This window comes from Ornithorhynchus anatinus, chromosome 19 (genome assembly GCF_004115215.2).
Source record: "Ornithorhynchus anatinus isolate Pmale09 chromosome 19, mOrnAna1.pri.v4, whole genome shotgun sequence".
Classification (NCBI taxonomy): domain Eukaryota; kingdom Metazoa; phylum Chordata; class Mammalia; order Monotremata; family Ornithorhynchidae; genus Ornithorhynchus; species Ornithorhynchus anatinus.
In genome coordinates, this window is record NC_041746.1 from 31,154,226 (window position 1) to 31,169,435 (window position 15,210).

Sequence of the window (15,210 nt, forward strand, 5' to 3'; positions counted from 1 at the left end):
TTGGCAGTATAACCACGCTTTCAGAGACCTGAGTGGACAGGAATACATTTGGAAAGCGGCATTTACATCAGCTCGTTTGCCTTAACAATGGTCTGTTTCGGCCAGTGTCCAAAAAACACGGCCGGTGATGCGGGGAGAGCAGTCAAAGTGAAACCCAACCCTGGACCTGTTAATGGGAACAGGAGGTGTTCAAAAGGGGATGTATGGGCGTTCAACCTAGTCCAGCTCTCCTCTTGAGATGCCATTTGTCTGGCACACTCCTCAAGTGAGTCTTTTATCATTGTTGTTTTCATTTTTCCCTCTAAAGAAAGGGGATAAGGGGTTATCCAGAGAATGGGTTGGAAGAGTGGTTTTCTGTCAGCATTTGGTCTACCTAAAGAGAAAGATCAGATTATTGCCATGGTCAATTGTTTTATCAATTGTCGGGTGAGAAGTGCATTTATATAGTGCTCTAATGTTTATGGCTCGAAGAAATCTCAAAAGTGAATGCATTTATTCTAAAGTGAATACATCTGTGATTAAATGCATGTTTATTGGAATGACTGTTTTAGACCACTTTGGGTCATATTTATAATTCATAATATAATTGTAAAGTGATTTCAAATGCTATATTCATAGCAAAGCCATTCCTCTCACCCAACATCAAAAAGAAGGAAAATGTGCAGTGTCATTTTTATATTTGGAGCTGTTGGGTGGAATAATGAGATCCAACTGATACGGTACGAAAATACTTAACATCCACATAAAAATTTGCTAAAAAAATAATTATTCTCTGGTTAAACTGTTATAGCTCAGCTATACAGGCCTTGCATACTTCAAGTGTACACTAGGTATTCTGCACACAGGAGATACTTATAAATCAAATTTTTTGTCAACAGCGTTTATTTTCAGAATAAAAACTCTAAGGTGTCAGCTACCCATAATTCACTGCACATTTTTCAGCAAGATAGACTAAAAAAAATGGAAAAATGTAATATTCTGCCATGGTTTGAATGTTTCTCTTCAGCTGTAATTACAGAAATTACATTTCTTAAAATGTACATAAATGCATAATGATTTTAATATGCAGTGATATTGTGCATTTAAGCTTCATAAATTCATACATTTCATTCATTTTTTTAAGCTTGTTATAGCCAAAATTTCATCACTCCTTTGGTGGTGACATAGCTTACCTTGGGCCTTTCAGCACATCAAATAATCGTAGGGTTCCTGATAACTATTGCTGTTGAAGAGAAAATATAAAATAAGATGTCCATTCTAAAAATTTGAGAAAACAGAATTTGGTTACAAATTTTGGGCTTAAATGATGCCAGTAAGTTTTGAATGCAAGGATTTCCTATTCAAACAATTCTTGGCTTGGTCATTGGCTTAATAGTCCAAAAAAAAAAAAAGTTAAAATAGGAATCCCGTTTGTCGGAGGTTCTCTTCAGAGAGAGGTTTGTGTCGGTGTACACTTGCATCATTTTAACAAAACGTGGAATCAGAGTGTTAAAAGGTTTGTTTTAGGGCCAAAATTTATAAATAAAAGCTGGTATGGAACCTCAGTAGTGTATACATTTTCTGCCATGGAAATCTGGGGGAGTCTATCTGAATTTTAGAATTCTGCTGCAGTCTTGGAAATCTTTGAAAAATATGTACTTCAGAATCTGAACTTTGGCTACAGAAAGGAGCCTTTTGGGGGGTCTGAGCCTGAGGCCAGCATGACCAATCATCCATTTTTAGTGTGGAGGCAGGTATTTTAAAGTGGGAAAGCAAGGGGAACAGGTTTCTTTCAAGAGCTAATGAGTCAGAAAATCACCATTTTGGGCCTTTTTCCACCTGGATTGGAAAGTTAGATGTCACTGGGGATCTGGGATGAATGAGTCTGAAAACCGTGGGCTCCATGGAGCAGGTCCCATGACCGAGATGCAGGTGATATTGGACAAAACTGGCCTGTTGTGGTGGGCACTTGGCTGAGGTTCTCCGGAGTTTCTGGTGAGACTGGGTCACTGGAACCTTTTGAAAAATCAGTCATTTATTGAGTGCTTGCTGTGTGCAAAGCATTGTAGTAAGCACTAGTAGGGTACAATATAAAAGACATGTTAATGAACTTCCCACAAGTTAATGAACTTCCACTCCTTTAGAGAACCTTAAAAGCGTGTGCACTTGTTGATACAGTGTGGATGTGGCCAATGTTGAGAAATTGCAATAGGTTAATAGTGTTCATAAAAGATTAGAAGGTAGCTACTGCCCAATCCCAGACCAAAGCCTGAGTTAAGAGTTGAATAGCTCTGAAGCACACACACACTGTTGTATTGAACCCAGATTTATCTTAGTGTCTGCTTCCCCAATTTGGGGGCAGGGATCATGTCTACTAATTCTGTTGTACATTTAGTACAATGCCCTGCACAGAGTAGATATTTAATACTGTTGACTGATTAGGGGACTGGGGGAATCGCCAAGCTTCTGCAATGCAATCAATTCTCCTCTAACCGTTCAAGCCATTTTTCTTAATTTTTGTATGGTGGATTTGGTTGAATAATATATCCCCCTTCAACTTAGTGGTGGCATTTCAGAGCTTTCTATGATTGAAGTAAATATTGCGGCAAGGCAGATCCTGAGATTCAACAGGATGTAGATCGTAAAGGTAAAGATCTCTCAAGATCCTGCTGCTAAAATAAGCAGACTGCTTTGTAGTGTTTTGGCAGCGATACGTAAGGTAGGCAGATGGAGAATCACTTTACAAAAGAGAAAACTTGCCAGGTTAGAAAAAAGTGGCAAAACAGCGGTTGGGCAGCAGCTAAATCTCCACACCCTTGAATTACGAATTTACCGTTCTCTTCCTTGTCACAGTCAGTGTCTGCTGAAGCTCGGTGAGTGCAGTCATAGCAACAAGTCCCTCAAGCACAGAAAGGAGGTACAGAAAAGGTCTGGTGGCAGGGCCTAATGGATCGAGAGCCACCAAACCCCAGGGTATAATTCCACTTCTGCCACTTACCTGTTCTGAAGCCTGGGCCAAGTCACCTCAACTTCTCTGTGTCCAACCTGATTATCTTTTATCTATCCCAGGGCTTAGTACAGTGCCTGACACATAATTGCTTAACAAATGCCCCAATTACTATTATTATTCTCTGCCTCAGTTTCCTCATCTATAAAAAGAGGGTGAACTGTTACCCCTCCCTGGCCACGAATACCTTGTGGTACGGGGACTGTGTCCAATCTTAGATTAACCCCAATGCTTAACACAGTGCTTGGCACATAAATGGCAAGTACTTAATATTATTTTTCCAACTAGCTTATAGGGGAAAACCAGATCAGTAGGTGAAATAAAGTTTGTCATTATCAGCACTGTGCTAAACCTTATTTTTAGCCACAAGCAATTTTTTTCTCCTGTGTTCTAAATTGGAGAGGTAAGTGCAAGCTCCATGCCTGTACCAAAAAGGCCAAGGATGGAGAATCAGCACTATAACGATGATACTGAAGTAGGTTGTATTGAGCAGTTACTGGCTGAGGAACATTGCATTAGGTGCTTGGTAGCACCTTTTGTTTTGTTTGTTTTAAATGGTATTTAAGTACTTACTATGTGCCAGGCACTGCATGTGCAAAAGATGAAGTCTCTGCCCTCAAGTTTACAATCATCTGGTCCCAAATACCTCATCTTGTCTTACTGGATCTGGAGTAATTCTGGAACTTGTGCTGTGATAAAATGTGAGATACTCGTCTTGAGAACCACCGCAGATCAAGCAACTTAAACTGATGCACTGCTTAGAGAGCCAATGCAAGTTCTGGGCTCCCTGTCTCCTTCAGATCACTTTAGGAAGTGTGACAACTACCCCGTGATCTCTTCACTTTTATATGTCCCTAGTCTGCACACTTCTTGAGGGCAAGGATTATGTTGTCTAACTCTTGCACTCTCCCAAGGGCTGGCATAGTGTTTTTGCACACAATGGGTGCTCAATAAATACTCTCGCTGGATTCTGTTCTCCATTTCTTCCATTCCGGGATGCTGTAGCCTATGGTTGTGGCCATCTTTGGTTCAACTTTGGGGTTCAGAAGGGCAAAGAAGGCACCTGGTTAAGGACTGTTTTACTCTAGGAAATGGCAGCTACCCAAACACAGCACTGTCAAGCAGGTCTCTAGCTAACTACACCACTAATATGTACTAATTGAGCATCCTCCACTTGGAACTGAGGGAAAACCAGCAGGTCAGGTCCAACCTGGCTCTGCTCCTTCCCAGGTTTGTTCTTGAGAGAAAATTCTAAAGATAAACCAAAAGATCAGACAACAGTCGGAGGAACCCCTCTTTTCAGGATCAGAGCCTGCGCCGAGGGAGCGATTCTAGTGCTTGGACTTTGCCCGGTGTCGCTCCCACTCTCGTCTCTGCCGATGGTATGTTGCCGGGGCACAGAGTGCAACGAGTAGCCAGACAGGGGTGCGGCACACTGCAAAATGCACACAATTTTATAAATGAAACCCACTTACTGCCAAGGGGTGGGAGGGGCCAGCAGGGGCCTTGGTGGACCCAGCCCTAATAGCCTTTAGGATGCTGCATCAAATGGTTCTCCCAATCTGCCACTGCTGTCTGCCTCTCCAGCTGCTGTTACCTTGGGCAGGGAGTGAAATCTTGGCGGGGTCCCACCAGGGGGTCGGGATGGGGCAGGATCCGTTTCCTGACTCACCTGCTTCATTTGGACATCTGGGCAAGTCATATGAGATCAGTTCTGTAATTCTGGGAAAATGTCAGGAAATAAACTGTATTCTATCCGATGATCCCCTTCAGCACTCAGAACAGTGCTTGGCACATAGTAAGTGCTTAACAAGTACCATAACTATCCCCCAAGACAAATGTCATAATAGCACATATGGGAAATAGCAAATCAATATTTAATTAGGAATTTACATACATTTCATCAAGGGCATCAAAATAACTATAAACAGGGTGCATGATTTTCTTCTAAAAATACTTACTGCAGAATATTTATATTACAGATGCAATGGAAGATAGGAAGTTACAACCAATCTATTTTTGAAAAAAAATATATTTTCATCTCTGCTGAATTATAAATACATAGATGTCCACTGGCAAGGGACAGTTCACATTCCAATTGACTAAAAATACAGTTCTTTTTATTGATGGGGGTTCGATTTTAATTGCACAAAATCTTAAATCTAGCTCTGACTAAATATCATGCAAAGAAAAGCATTTATATCAAGCTTTAGAAAAAGTGGGGCAGGTTTCATTGCCGAAAGGGAGGCTTAATGTCAATTACCACTCATAGCTGGTTAACAAATGGAATAGTGAATAACCAGGTTAAATGATTATGATATATACTACAAGAGGCAAGTTGGCCCAAATTGCTCAATATGCACAATGCTGTACTCCAAATGTATACTTCCTTGTCTCTCCTTTCCCTTTAGTCACTCTTGATCTCCTCTGATTTCCCTGTTCTGAAGGAGGATATCTTCAGAACCATTTAAAGCTTTTGTTTTAGATGGCCAAAGCTGGGGAATGGACAGAGATGTGATTCTCTGACAGGAAAAAAGCCAGTGAAGTGCTCGACCTCTCCAATTGTACTTAGACCCATTAACTGAGAAAATCATCAATGATTAAGCATGTGTCAGCCACCCAGGAGCAGTCTCATACCTTGGCTTCTGAGGCTTCTCTGTCTCAGTTTACAAAATCCACCCTGACACCAGAGCTCCAAAAGCCACAGTAGCTATGTGGGGGAACCTGAGATGTTCCCAATGACTTGTTCTATTTCTTGAAGTCAATTTGAAATTATTATATTTACAGTGACCTCCTTTGGGCACCTCTGTAGACTTGTCAATTTTTTTTTTAATGAATCTAATTAATTTTGGCAATGTTCAGAGTATATGTATTTTTAAAATATAACAGGCTGGTGTTGTGGTCTAGACACATGCTTTTCCCTACTGTGAAAGTCATCACCAATCAACAGAATCAAGGTACCTAACAAAAACCATAAAATATGTTTTTTAAAAAAAAATCAACCCCATTGTTGCTTTTTAACAAGTGTTTAGGTAAAAGAAATGGGTCATGCAGCTAATAGCCAACAACGCTGGAATCCACAAGAATGCCAAGGGAAGGGCAAACGCACATCATGAGTCATTTGACGATCTCGTTGATAGTTCAGAGCTTCAGAAATGACACTTTCCATCTCCATTTGCCTGGGTCGGTCTCGCTATTTAGGATTTCTATGTCTCTCGCTCCATCGCTGATATCAGAAAAACCCTGTAGGATTTGTGGAGAGGAAATGATCTGTGAATCGTTATTCCATTTCAAACACCGTCGTGCTCAGGAAGGGGAAGGGGGAGTCCCTGGGATGGGTTTCAGTTGCTTTTGCTGTGAATTCCCTTTTTCCTACCTTGATTCCCTCGAGGGAAGCCTCCCTCTCTGACATCTACAGTATTCCAGGGTGGAGCAAAGTCTATTTGAAAACCATCATGGTCACCCTAAAACTACCCACCTTGTTTCCTTACCCCTTTAGGACGTTTTACAAAGTGCTTCATGTCTGCACCGTAACAAAAAGGCCACCTGACAGGGCCTGAGGCAAAGGGTTCAATTCAAAACGCTCGGCTCTTCCCTAGACAAAATTTTGGGGTGCTCTTTCGGAGACTGGAAAATTATCTGTGCCAGGCCGTAAGTCTGAGGTCTGAAGCTCACTCTGCTGGTGCTGCCTGGTTCTGGAGGGGGAAGGGAGAGCCGAAGGGGGAGCTGATCTCTGGGCTCGACTTCCTGAACTCGCTTCTGTGGAGAATGGGGTGGCAGTGTGCCCCTTCGGGGCCCTCGGCCTGGGCGATGAAGAGTGGCTTTCTCCAGGGACTTGGGCGGCATGACGGGCAGAGGTCTGGCACACAGTCTTAGACGGAGAGAGGTGCCAGCGAGACTGCCAACAGACCAGCGGCTGGGGAAGAGGCTCATCGGGCAGCTGAAAACGTGCTCCGTCCTCATGCAGCCTAATTTCCACCAGCCTTGACTAGGTCGCCTTTGCTTTGAGGGCCATGCCAAGGTTTTCCCCCCTCTAGACTGTAAGGTCATTATGGGCAGGGAATGTGTCCACTAACTCTGTGGTACTGTACTCTCCCAAGTGCTCAGTACGGTACTCTGCACACAGTAAAGTTTCAAATGCCATTCATTTGATTGATCTGGATTTGCAGGAACATAGTGATATCTCAAATATCTCAGCGGAAAATAAATACTACCGCTAAGACTTCTACTTTAAGCTTGGAAAAAAAAATCTGATTTTTAATGTAACAGTGGTCTTTGAGGCCCTGGATTTTGGAAAGGTCGCCTGAGGACAGCTGCTGAGAATTTGAACTGGTGAAGGATGCTTTTCCCCCCAACTTACACAACAGCACTTAGGTTGAAACTTTAGAAACCAACTCCTGGGTCTAACTCTCTACTAATGTGACTGTGGTCCTCAAGCACATCAGATCCCAAATATCACTCATGTCATTTTTGGTTTAATCTCTGGGGTCAAAAACTTTTCACTACTTGGATCTTTGGGACAGGTGATAGGCCTGTTTTAAAAAGACATCATTTGTTTCCCGGGGTTCAACTGGGTCACCCACAGCCTTGGGAGAGAAGGCGAGATGTATGCTAGAGAGAGAGACTAAAGGCAAGGGAGATAATCTATTAGGTAGTCTGAGTGTCCCTTACCGCTTGCAGTTAATACGACTGAGTGACTGACCTTGCTGTAATGGCCAGAGGGGTGAGCGGGGTCACTTTCACAGCATCCTTTCATAGAACAGCAGGTAAGCCTGGGCACTGAGCGCTCTGGATTCCGGCACCATCTGCACATGGGTGTCGCTGACATAAACCCACTGTCCACCACAGGCACCCATGGCTTCCTTTAAACCTTGAAAAATAAAAAACCAGTGAACCTCCTTCACCTTTTGTGTATCTTCTGGGTGTCGTTTCAAAGAATGAATCAATTTTTAAAGCTTAAAGAAGATCCTCTTCAATACTGCCCCAAACAGAAATGCCTCACCACTGTCTTTAGGGCACTTGATGAGCTATCCTCCCTCCTAACTATCGATGCTCCCCTTCTACAGCAATCCAGTCCTCCCATTTCACTCCTTGAAAACCAACCCGCTCACTGTGCCTCCATCTTGTCTCTCACTATCAACTCGTAGCTCACTGGAAAGAGCATGGGCTTTGGAGTCAGAGGTCATGGGTTCGAACCCCGGCTCTACCACTTGTCAGCTGTGTGACTTTGGGCAAGTCACTTAACTTCTCGGTGCCTCAGTTCCCTCATCTGTAAAATGGGGATTAAGACTGTGAGCCCCACGTGGGACAACCTGATTCCCCTGTGTCTACCCCAGCGCTTAGAACAGTGCTCGGCACATAGTAAGCGCTTAACAAATACAAATACCAAATACCAAATACCAAACTCCTTGCTTACTGCTTCTTTCTCATCTGGAACTCTCGCCCCTTTCACGCCCAGCAGACCACTGGTCTTCCCATCTTCAAAGCCCTGCTAAAATCTTCTCTCCTCCAGGAAGTCTTCCATGACTAATCTCTCATCTCTCCAGACTATTCCCCTGTTCTACTGTGTCATCTATGCACCTGAATCCTTAACCCCTAAGGATTTTAGTGGTATTCTTTTCACCCTTTCTCCCACAGCACATAATAATAATAATTCTGATATTTGTTAAGTGTTTATTGTGTGCTAGGCACTGTACTAAGCAGTGGGGTGTATACAAGCAAATCGGGTTGGACACTGTCTTTGGCCCTCATGGAGCTCACAGTCTGAATCCCCAACCCACAGAGAAGTAAAATGACTTCCCCAAGGTCACACAGCAGACAAGTGGTGAAGTTGAGATTAAAATCTAGGTCCTGACTTCCAGGCCCAAGCTCTTTCCACTAGGCTATGCAGCTTGCCATATAGCTTGTATTCAACTTGCTTATATACCTTTTTAACCAGTTTTACAAAATCTATTGCAGTAGAATTTCAGAAATAGTGATTAAATTGCCACCCTTACTGGTACTTCTAGCCTGGGAGAGCAAATGCAACTGACCAGGTGACTTCCAAGAATAGCTGAGAGAAGCGAAAAGGGTTAAGAACACCAAACCAATGAAACAACTCTCAACCTGTGGAGCTATCAAATTCAGCTAGGAATTTCCCTTCACAGTGCCCAATACACAAGAAAGTACCTTTCTTTAAACTTGGTTTCTTTCCCCTGCCTGGAATTTATTTTAGCATCTGTCCCCCTGCTAAACTGTCAACTCCTTGAGGATAGGGTTTCTATCTACTTTCTATTCTGTTCTCTGATATATCCAGTACAATGATCTGTAGATTAAGAACTCGATAAATACTGCTGTCTGAATGAAAAATAAGCAAAGGCAGCCACAGCCTTTCCCTTTCCCTTCCCCAAGGAAAATTGTCTCTCTGAAATCAATATTCCTCACTGCACACATCAGTAAAGTCCTTTAACTTGTTTGATTTCCATCTTGCCCACCAGGAAGGAGATAGCCATTCAACATCACATACCTTGGACATTCTGAATGCCTGCAACGTGCTCCAGCGATGCCTTAGGTGGCCCTCGGACCTTCACGTAAGCTGTATAATGGCCCCCTCTCATTGAACCGCTATGCTCTACTATCCCATACAGAGTGTACAGAACCTTCCCGCTGCCGGGGGCATTCTTGTCACCCAGAAACAAAGAGAAAAATAAAGATGAAGTAAAATTTTTAAAAAAGCAAACTAAACAGCAATCAGCATTTCACGGTGGTAGATCCTCTGGGCAAAATTTCCATTAATGTATTCTTTCTCTGAAGGGATACAGCATGCACTCAAGTCATTAGAGTGTGGCCAGAGTCTGGGGGTAAACTTCCCCATCTTGTTGGAGATAAAAACACCTATTTGCACAGCTCTCTCTCTACCCCAGACTTCATTTCCAGAACCCAGGAGGACTACATTTCCCAGAAGCCAGGCAGAGACTGGAATTTCCTGGAAGAGCTTTTAAATTTGAGAGAGAACAGACTTTTTTGCTGACTGCTGTCGCGACCTTGGTGTGTGGTTTCTTTCAGACCCCCCTGTTCACATGGTAAACTCTGATTATCCACCCTCAGCCTTAAAGCCACTGGTGAATTATAGAACTTTGTGAGTGTGTTTGTAGGAGCTGGAATAATTGGGGAAGTGCAAGCATTTACAACTGGTCTGCCTTTCCTGTGACCTCTACCATGAGGCCTGACTCTCAAACACTGAGTGGTAGAGGGAATCTCTAGGGTAGTTTCTGCCAGTACACTTTCAACATTTATGAAGTTTGATATCTATCCTGTTAGCCAGTTTGGAAAAATTTACTTTTCCAGAATGAGCAATAATGTGTTCCACATTTGTTTACCCCATCTTCAGCCCCATCACATTTATGTACACATCCAAAGTTTACTTTAATGCCTGTCCCCCACTCTAGACCGAAAGCTCCTTGTGGCCAGAAAATGTGTCTCCTGACTCTGTTCTGTTGTACACTCCCAAGCGCTTAGTACAGTGCTTTGCACACAGGAAGCCCTCAGTAAATACAATGGATTGATTGATGAGTGTTTAAAGTGACTTGATTGATTTCACTTTACTAATTATCCACACAAAGAGGACAAACAGATGAACTAAAACTAAAAATAAAGAAAAAGAAAGTAAAATTTTTAAAATGGCAATCTAAACAGCATTCAGCAATTCACAGTGGCAGATCCTCTGGGCAAAATTTCCATAAATGCATTCTTTATCTGAAGGGATAGAGCATGCACTCAAGTCATTAGAGTGTGGCCAGCATCTGGGGGTACAGTTTCCCATCTTGTTGGAGGTAAAAACACCTGTTTCAGGTGCGGGGGCCCAGGGTGGGAACACAGAATGGGGGTCTTTCTTGGGCTGAGACATGGGCAGGGATCTAACAGAGCTACAGCCCTCCTGATCAAGAGGTGGCAAACTCTTCTCCTTGGGAACCTGGATGGTAGCAGGACCCTGAACTGGCCCAAATCCAGCTGCAGCAAGCCCCTTCTTCATCCATGCAGGAGGACGTTCCTGTCGCTGTCCTCTCTCCCTCCTTTGGGACTGTCTTTCCCGGACCCCCCAATAACCACCTCCAACACTAATACCTCTTCAACTGCTGTCTCAGATGGATTCCCTCCTGCCTTGCTCATCCCAGCTCTCCCAAAACACCTGAGAGTTTCCTAGTGAGGCTGAAAAGACCTAAATGGAGGCTTCCTGGACTACTGATTCTCTGGAGCCTGCCCACCTCCTCTGTCCCCACACCCCACATGGATAGTTGGCCACTAGAAAAGCTGATGAACCTGGATGTTAATTTGCAAGACTAATCCCACCAGGAAAACTGATAAAAAAGTGCTCACAGCATGCCGTACCTTGCAGGCAACAGAACTGAATGGTGCTAAATCCAAAACCAGGGGGAAATCCACGTGTCTGTTCACCTTCCGAAGACTCAGGCCAGCCTTCAAAAGAGAAAGCAGTTAAGCATATTCCAGAAGCACCAGAGTCTCCTGTTTTGCTAAAAAACAAAACAGTAAAACCACAAAGGCAGCGTGGCCTATAGTGGAAAGAGCACAGGGATGGGAGTCAGAAGACATGGGTTCTAATCCCAGATCTGCCTCTTATCTGCTGGGTGACCCTGAGCGAGCCATTTAACTTCTCAGTTTCCTCACCTGTAAAGTGGCAAGTAAGTGCCTGTTCTCCCTTCCTCTCAGACTTTGTCCTACCTCATAATGTTGTATCTTCCCCAGTACTTAGTACAGTGATTGGCTGGCACAAAGTAAGCACTTAAATACCACAATTACCATTATTATTGTTATTACATCTAATTGGATAATTCCATTTTTCCACAGCAAAGCAGAAAAACAGACCCCATTCCTAAATATGCTGGCATCCATTAGTTTATTGAAAAATATTACTTATGCAGGCATGGCAATAGGAGAGATATCCTCAGATGATACTTTATATATAAATTCTCCATGGAAATTAACTACTCAATAAAATCTGATGTAAAAAGTTTAAAAATCTTAGCCCTTGAGCTAAAAATCCAATTTTACGGTTTAATTAAAAAAAAAATATTAAGCAAATGCCCAGAGTCTGAAAGAGCTCTCTTGTTTTCTGAGATGGATTTTCTCTGGCAGGCCTCAACCAGTCCTTGTTTGACTGGCTACCAGGAAAAGCTGTGTCAGTCAGGCTGGGGGGGGTGAGTGAGGTATGAAGTGCCCACAAAAAATAGCAGCTTGGAGATGCAACCACAGTGACTTCACCTGATGGAACCGTTTAAGATGGAGAATGAGGACAGCCGGCACCACAGAAATGAGCAGTTGTTTCCTGGCATTGGTATACACTCCCTCTGGTTTCTTTTCTGCAAAGAATCACATTTCATACTGGGTCAACTTATTCACAAGATTGCACCCTGAAAATTACATTACCTTATCATACAGTATGCAGCCTGCCACCAAGAATGATCGATTCAGAAGGAACACGATATATGCTGTTCATTATCCCAATGCAAACACAAAACCTTCGAGGCATATTAAACAGTGTACTCAGTGAATGATTACACTTAGAGTGAAAGTCTTTAGAAATCCAGCTGGAAACTTGCTGTGAGAAATAAGGTGCAAAAAGTGAACCTTATTATCGTGAGAGAAACCAAAGATATTAATGGATCAAATGCAGTGTGGAAGCAGCATGGCCTAGTGGAAAAAGCATGGGACCTGGGACTGCCACTTGTCAGCTGTGTGACTTTGGGCAAGTCACTTAACTTCTCGGTGCCTCAGTTCCCTCATCTGTAAAATGGGGATGAAGACTGTGAGCCCCACGTGGGACAACCTGATTCCCCTGTGTCTACCCCAGCGCTTAGAACAGTGCTCAGCACATAGTAAGCGCTTAACAAATACCAACATTATTATTATTATTATTACCTGGGAGTCAGGGGACCAAGGTTCTAATCCCAGCTCCACCACTTGCCTGTTGTGTGACTTTAGGAGAGTTACTTAACTTCTCTGTGCCTCAGTTTCCCTCAATTGTACCATGAGGATTTAATACCTGTCCTTCCTGAAACTTAGACAGAGCTCTCTCTCTCTCTAACGAGCACGGGCCAGGGAGTCACAGGACCTGGGTTCTAATTCTACCTCTACAATTACCGGGTGGATGATCTTGAGTAAGTCACTTAACTTCCTCAGCTTCCTTATTGATAAAATGAGGTTTAAGTACCTGTTCTCCATCCTACTTAAACTGTGGAGCCCAAGTGGCACAGGGACTGTGTCTGAATTGATTAACCTGTATTAATCCAGGGCTCAGTGCAGTGCTTGGCACACTGTAAGCGCTTAACAGATTCCACATTTACTATCTGGGCTGAGTACCTCACACAATCCCAAAGCTAAAAATGTCGAGCCGAGAAAACACTCAACTCTGGATTCAGGTCTTTAGTAACTGCACTCTCAGGGATTGGTAGCCATGAATCAATCAATAATTAGTAGGATGCATTGAGCATTTACTGTGTGATCAATAATTCTTACTGTACTAAGTGCCTGGCTAAGGACATTAAAACGGAATGGCCTAGTGGAGAGAGCACAGACCTCCAAGTCAGGAGGACGTGGGTCCTAAACCCTGGCCACTGGTCTGCTGTGGGACTTGGGGCAAGTCACTTGACTTCTCTATGCCTCAGTTACCTCATCTGTAAAATGGCAATCAAGACTGGGAGTCCCACGAGGGACATAGATTGAGTGACACTTGATTAGCTGTTTCTACTCCAACGCTTAGTACGGTGCTTGGCAACACAGTAAGTGCTTAACAGACACCATTAAAAAGAAGCGGCTTGGTAAACGTGAGAGAGGTCAGAGAGGAATGAGAAACGATAACGTCCTTGACTCCGTTAGCACGAGCGTTCGGGAAACACAAAGGCTTGGAGCCCCTGGACCGCTTTCTGGCCCACACTCACCGGAGGAATAGGTCTTGGCATGCTCAGCCGGTGTCTTTTCCGTGCAGTTTTCGCACAGGAGCTTGTTATTGCCCATCAGTAACTCCACAGATGTGAACTGATAGAGGCAGGACTGCACCGAGCATTCTTTGGACGCGGGGGTGTAGCTCTGAGAAAGGCTCTGGAAAGCGTGCTGGGGACCCGGCGGCGGGGCCCCCTTCTCCGCCGCCACCGGCCAGTTCTTGGACACGTCCCTCGGCCGCCCCCCGGGTCCGAAGCCGCCCAGGCTGAGCTGGGACAGGGCCGCGGCGACCACCGCGCTATCATGCAGCCGTCCCTCGCCGAGGGGGTGGGGGCCGCCGGCCCCCTTGGGGACGCTCTCCCATTCGGAAGCCTCGCTGTCGGCGTCGACGCTGCCCTCGGAATGGCTGACTTCCCTCTCGCTGCAGTCGGTCTGACTTCCGTTCGCTGCCGCCTCGGCCCGATGGACGTCCTGGGGGGTCAATATGGAAGGGCCGCCACTGCCACCGTTCATTCCTACTGTCTCTCTTCTCGGGTTTAGGAGGGCCGGAATTTTCTCCTCCCCGGAGGAAGGTATTCTTGTGAGCCTTCTTTCCTGATTTAGTTGATTCTGAAATAGGAAATCGTTTTCACATTAAAGGTCTTCTTTAACTCAGGCAGCCCCAGGCCCAGTTTCATCCCCTATGCTTAGCGTAATGCTTCGGCATACAATAAATACCATAATGATGCCATAAAACCGTTAATGGTGGCTTCCTTCTTCTGGCTGTTGATGATCCCCAAATTTTAGAAATCCATGTTCCTACTTTGGGCCGGAGACCCTCTGGGAGGCTGGGGAAACCCATCGTTTGCCCCTCCTGGGTTCAGCTCAGACCAGGGGCTAGGTGAAGGAAGGGGCTATTTAGCATGCCCTGGGAGTTAACAATAATAATAACTGTGATATTTGTTAAGCACTTACCACATGCCAGGCACTGTACTACGTGCTGGGGTGAATACAAGCAAATCAAATTGGACACAGTCCCTGTCCCACGTTGCTCACAGCCTCAATCCTCATTTTACAGATGAGGTATCTGACGCACAGGGAACTGAAGTGACTTGCCCAAGGTCACACAGCAGAGTGGCAGAGCCGGGATTAGAACCCATGACCTTATGACTGGCCAATCAATGGTATTTATTGAGCATTTACCATGTGCAGAGCACTGTACTGAGCACTTGGCAGAATACTATTCCACAGAATTAGCAGATATGTCCCCTGCCCATAATGAGTTTTCAGTCTAGGGCTGGAAAAGGATT

The 15,210-nt window shown here is 44.3% G+C and overlaps 1 protein-coding gene across 2 annotated transcripts in view; it reads right to left on the reverse strand.

Annotated features, from left to right (window-relative positions):
• Positions 1-4,840: 4,840 nt before the first annotated feature.
• The window catches only part of USP45 (ubiquitin specific peptidase 45), a 36,998-nt gene continuing 26,628 nt past the window's right edge, over positions 4,841-15,210 (reverse strand). For both annotated transcript variants that reach the window (XM_029047324.2, XM_029047322.2), the window contains exons 14-19: positions 13,921-14,530; positions 12,245-12,342; positions 11,354-11,440; positions 9,492-9,645; positions 7,689-7,856; positions 4,841-6,229 (exon numbers count right to left, since the gene is read on the reverse strand). In XM_029047324.2, the coding sequence (XP_028903157.1) occupies positions 7,726-7,856; positions 9,492-9,645; positions 11,354-11,440; positions 12,245-12,342; positions 13,921-14,530 (1,080 nt within the window). In that variant the 3' untranslated portion in view covers positions 4,841-6,229; positions 7,689-7,725. The remainder of the gene's footprint in view (positions 6,230-7,688; positions 7,857-9,491; positions 9,646-11,353; positions 11,441-12,244; positions 12,343-13,920; positions 14,531-15,210) is intronic.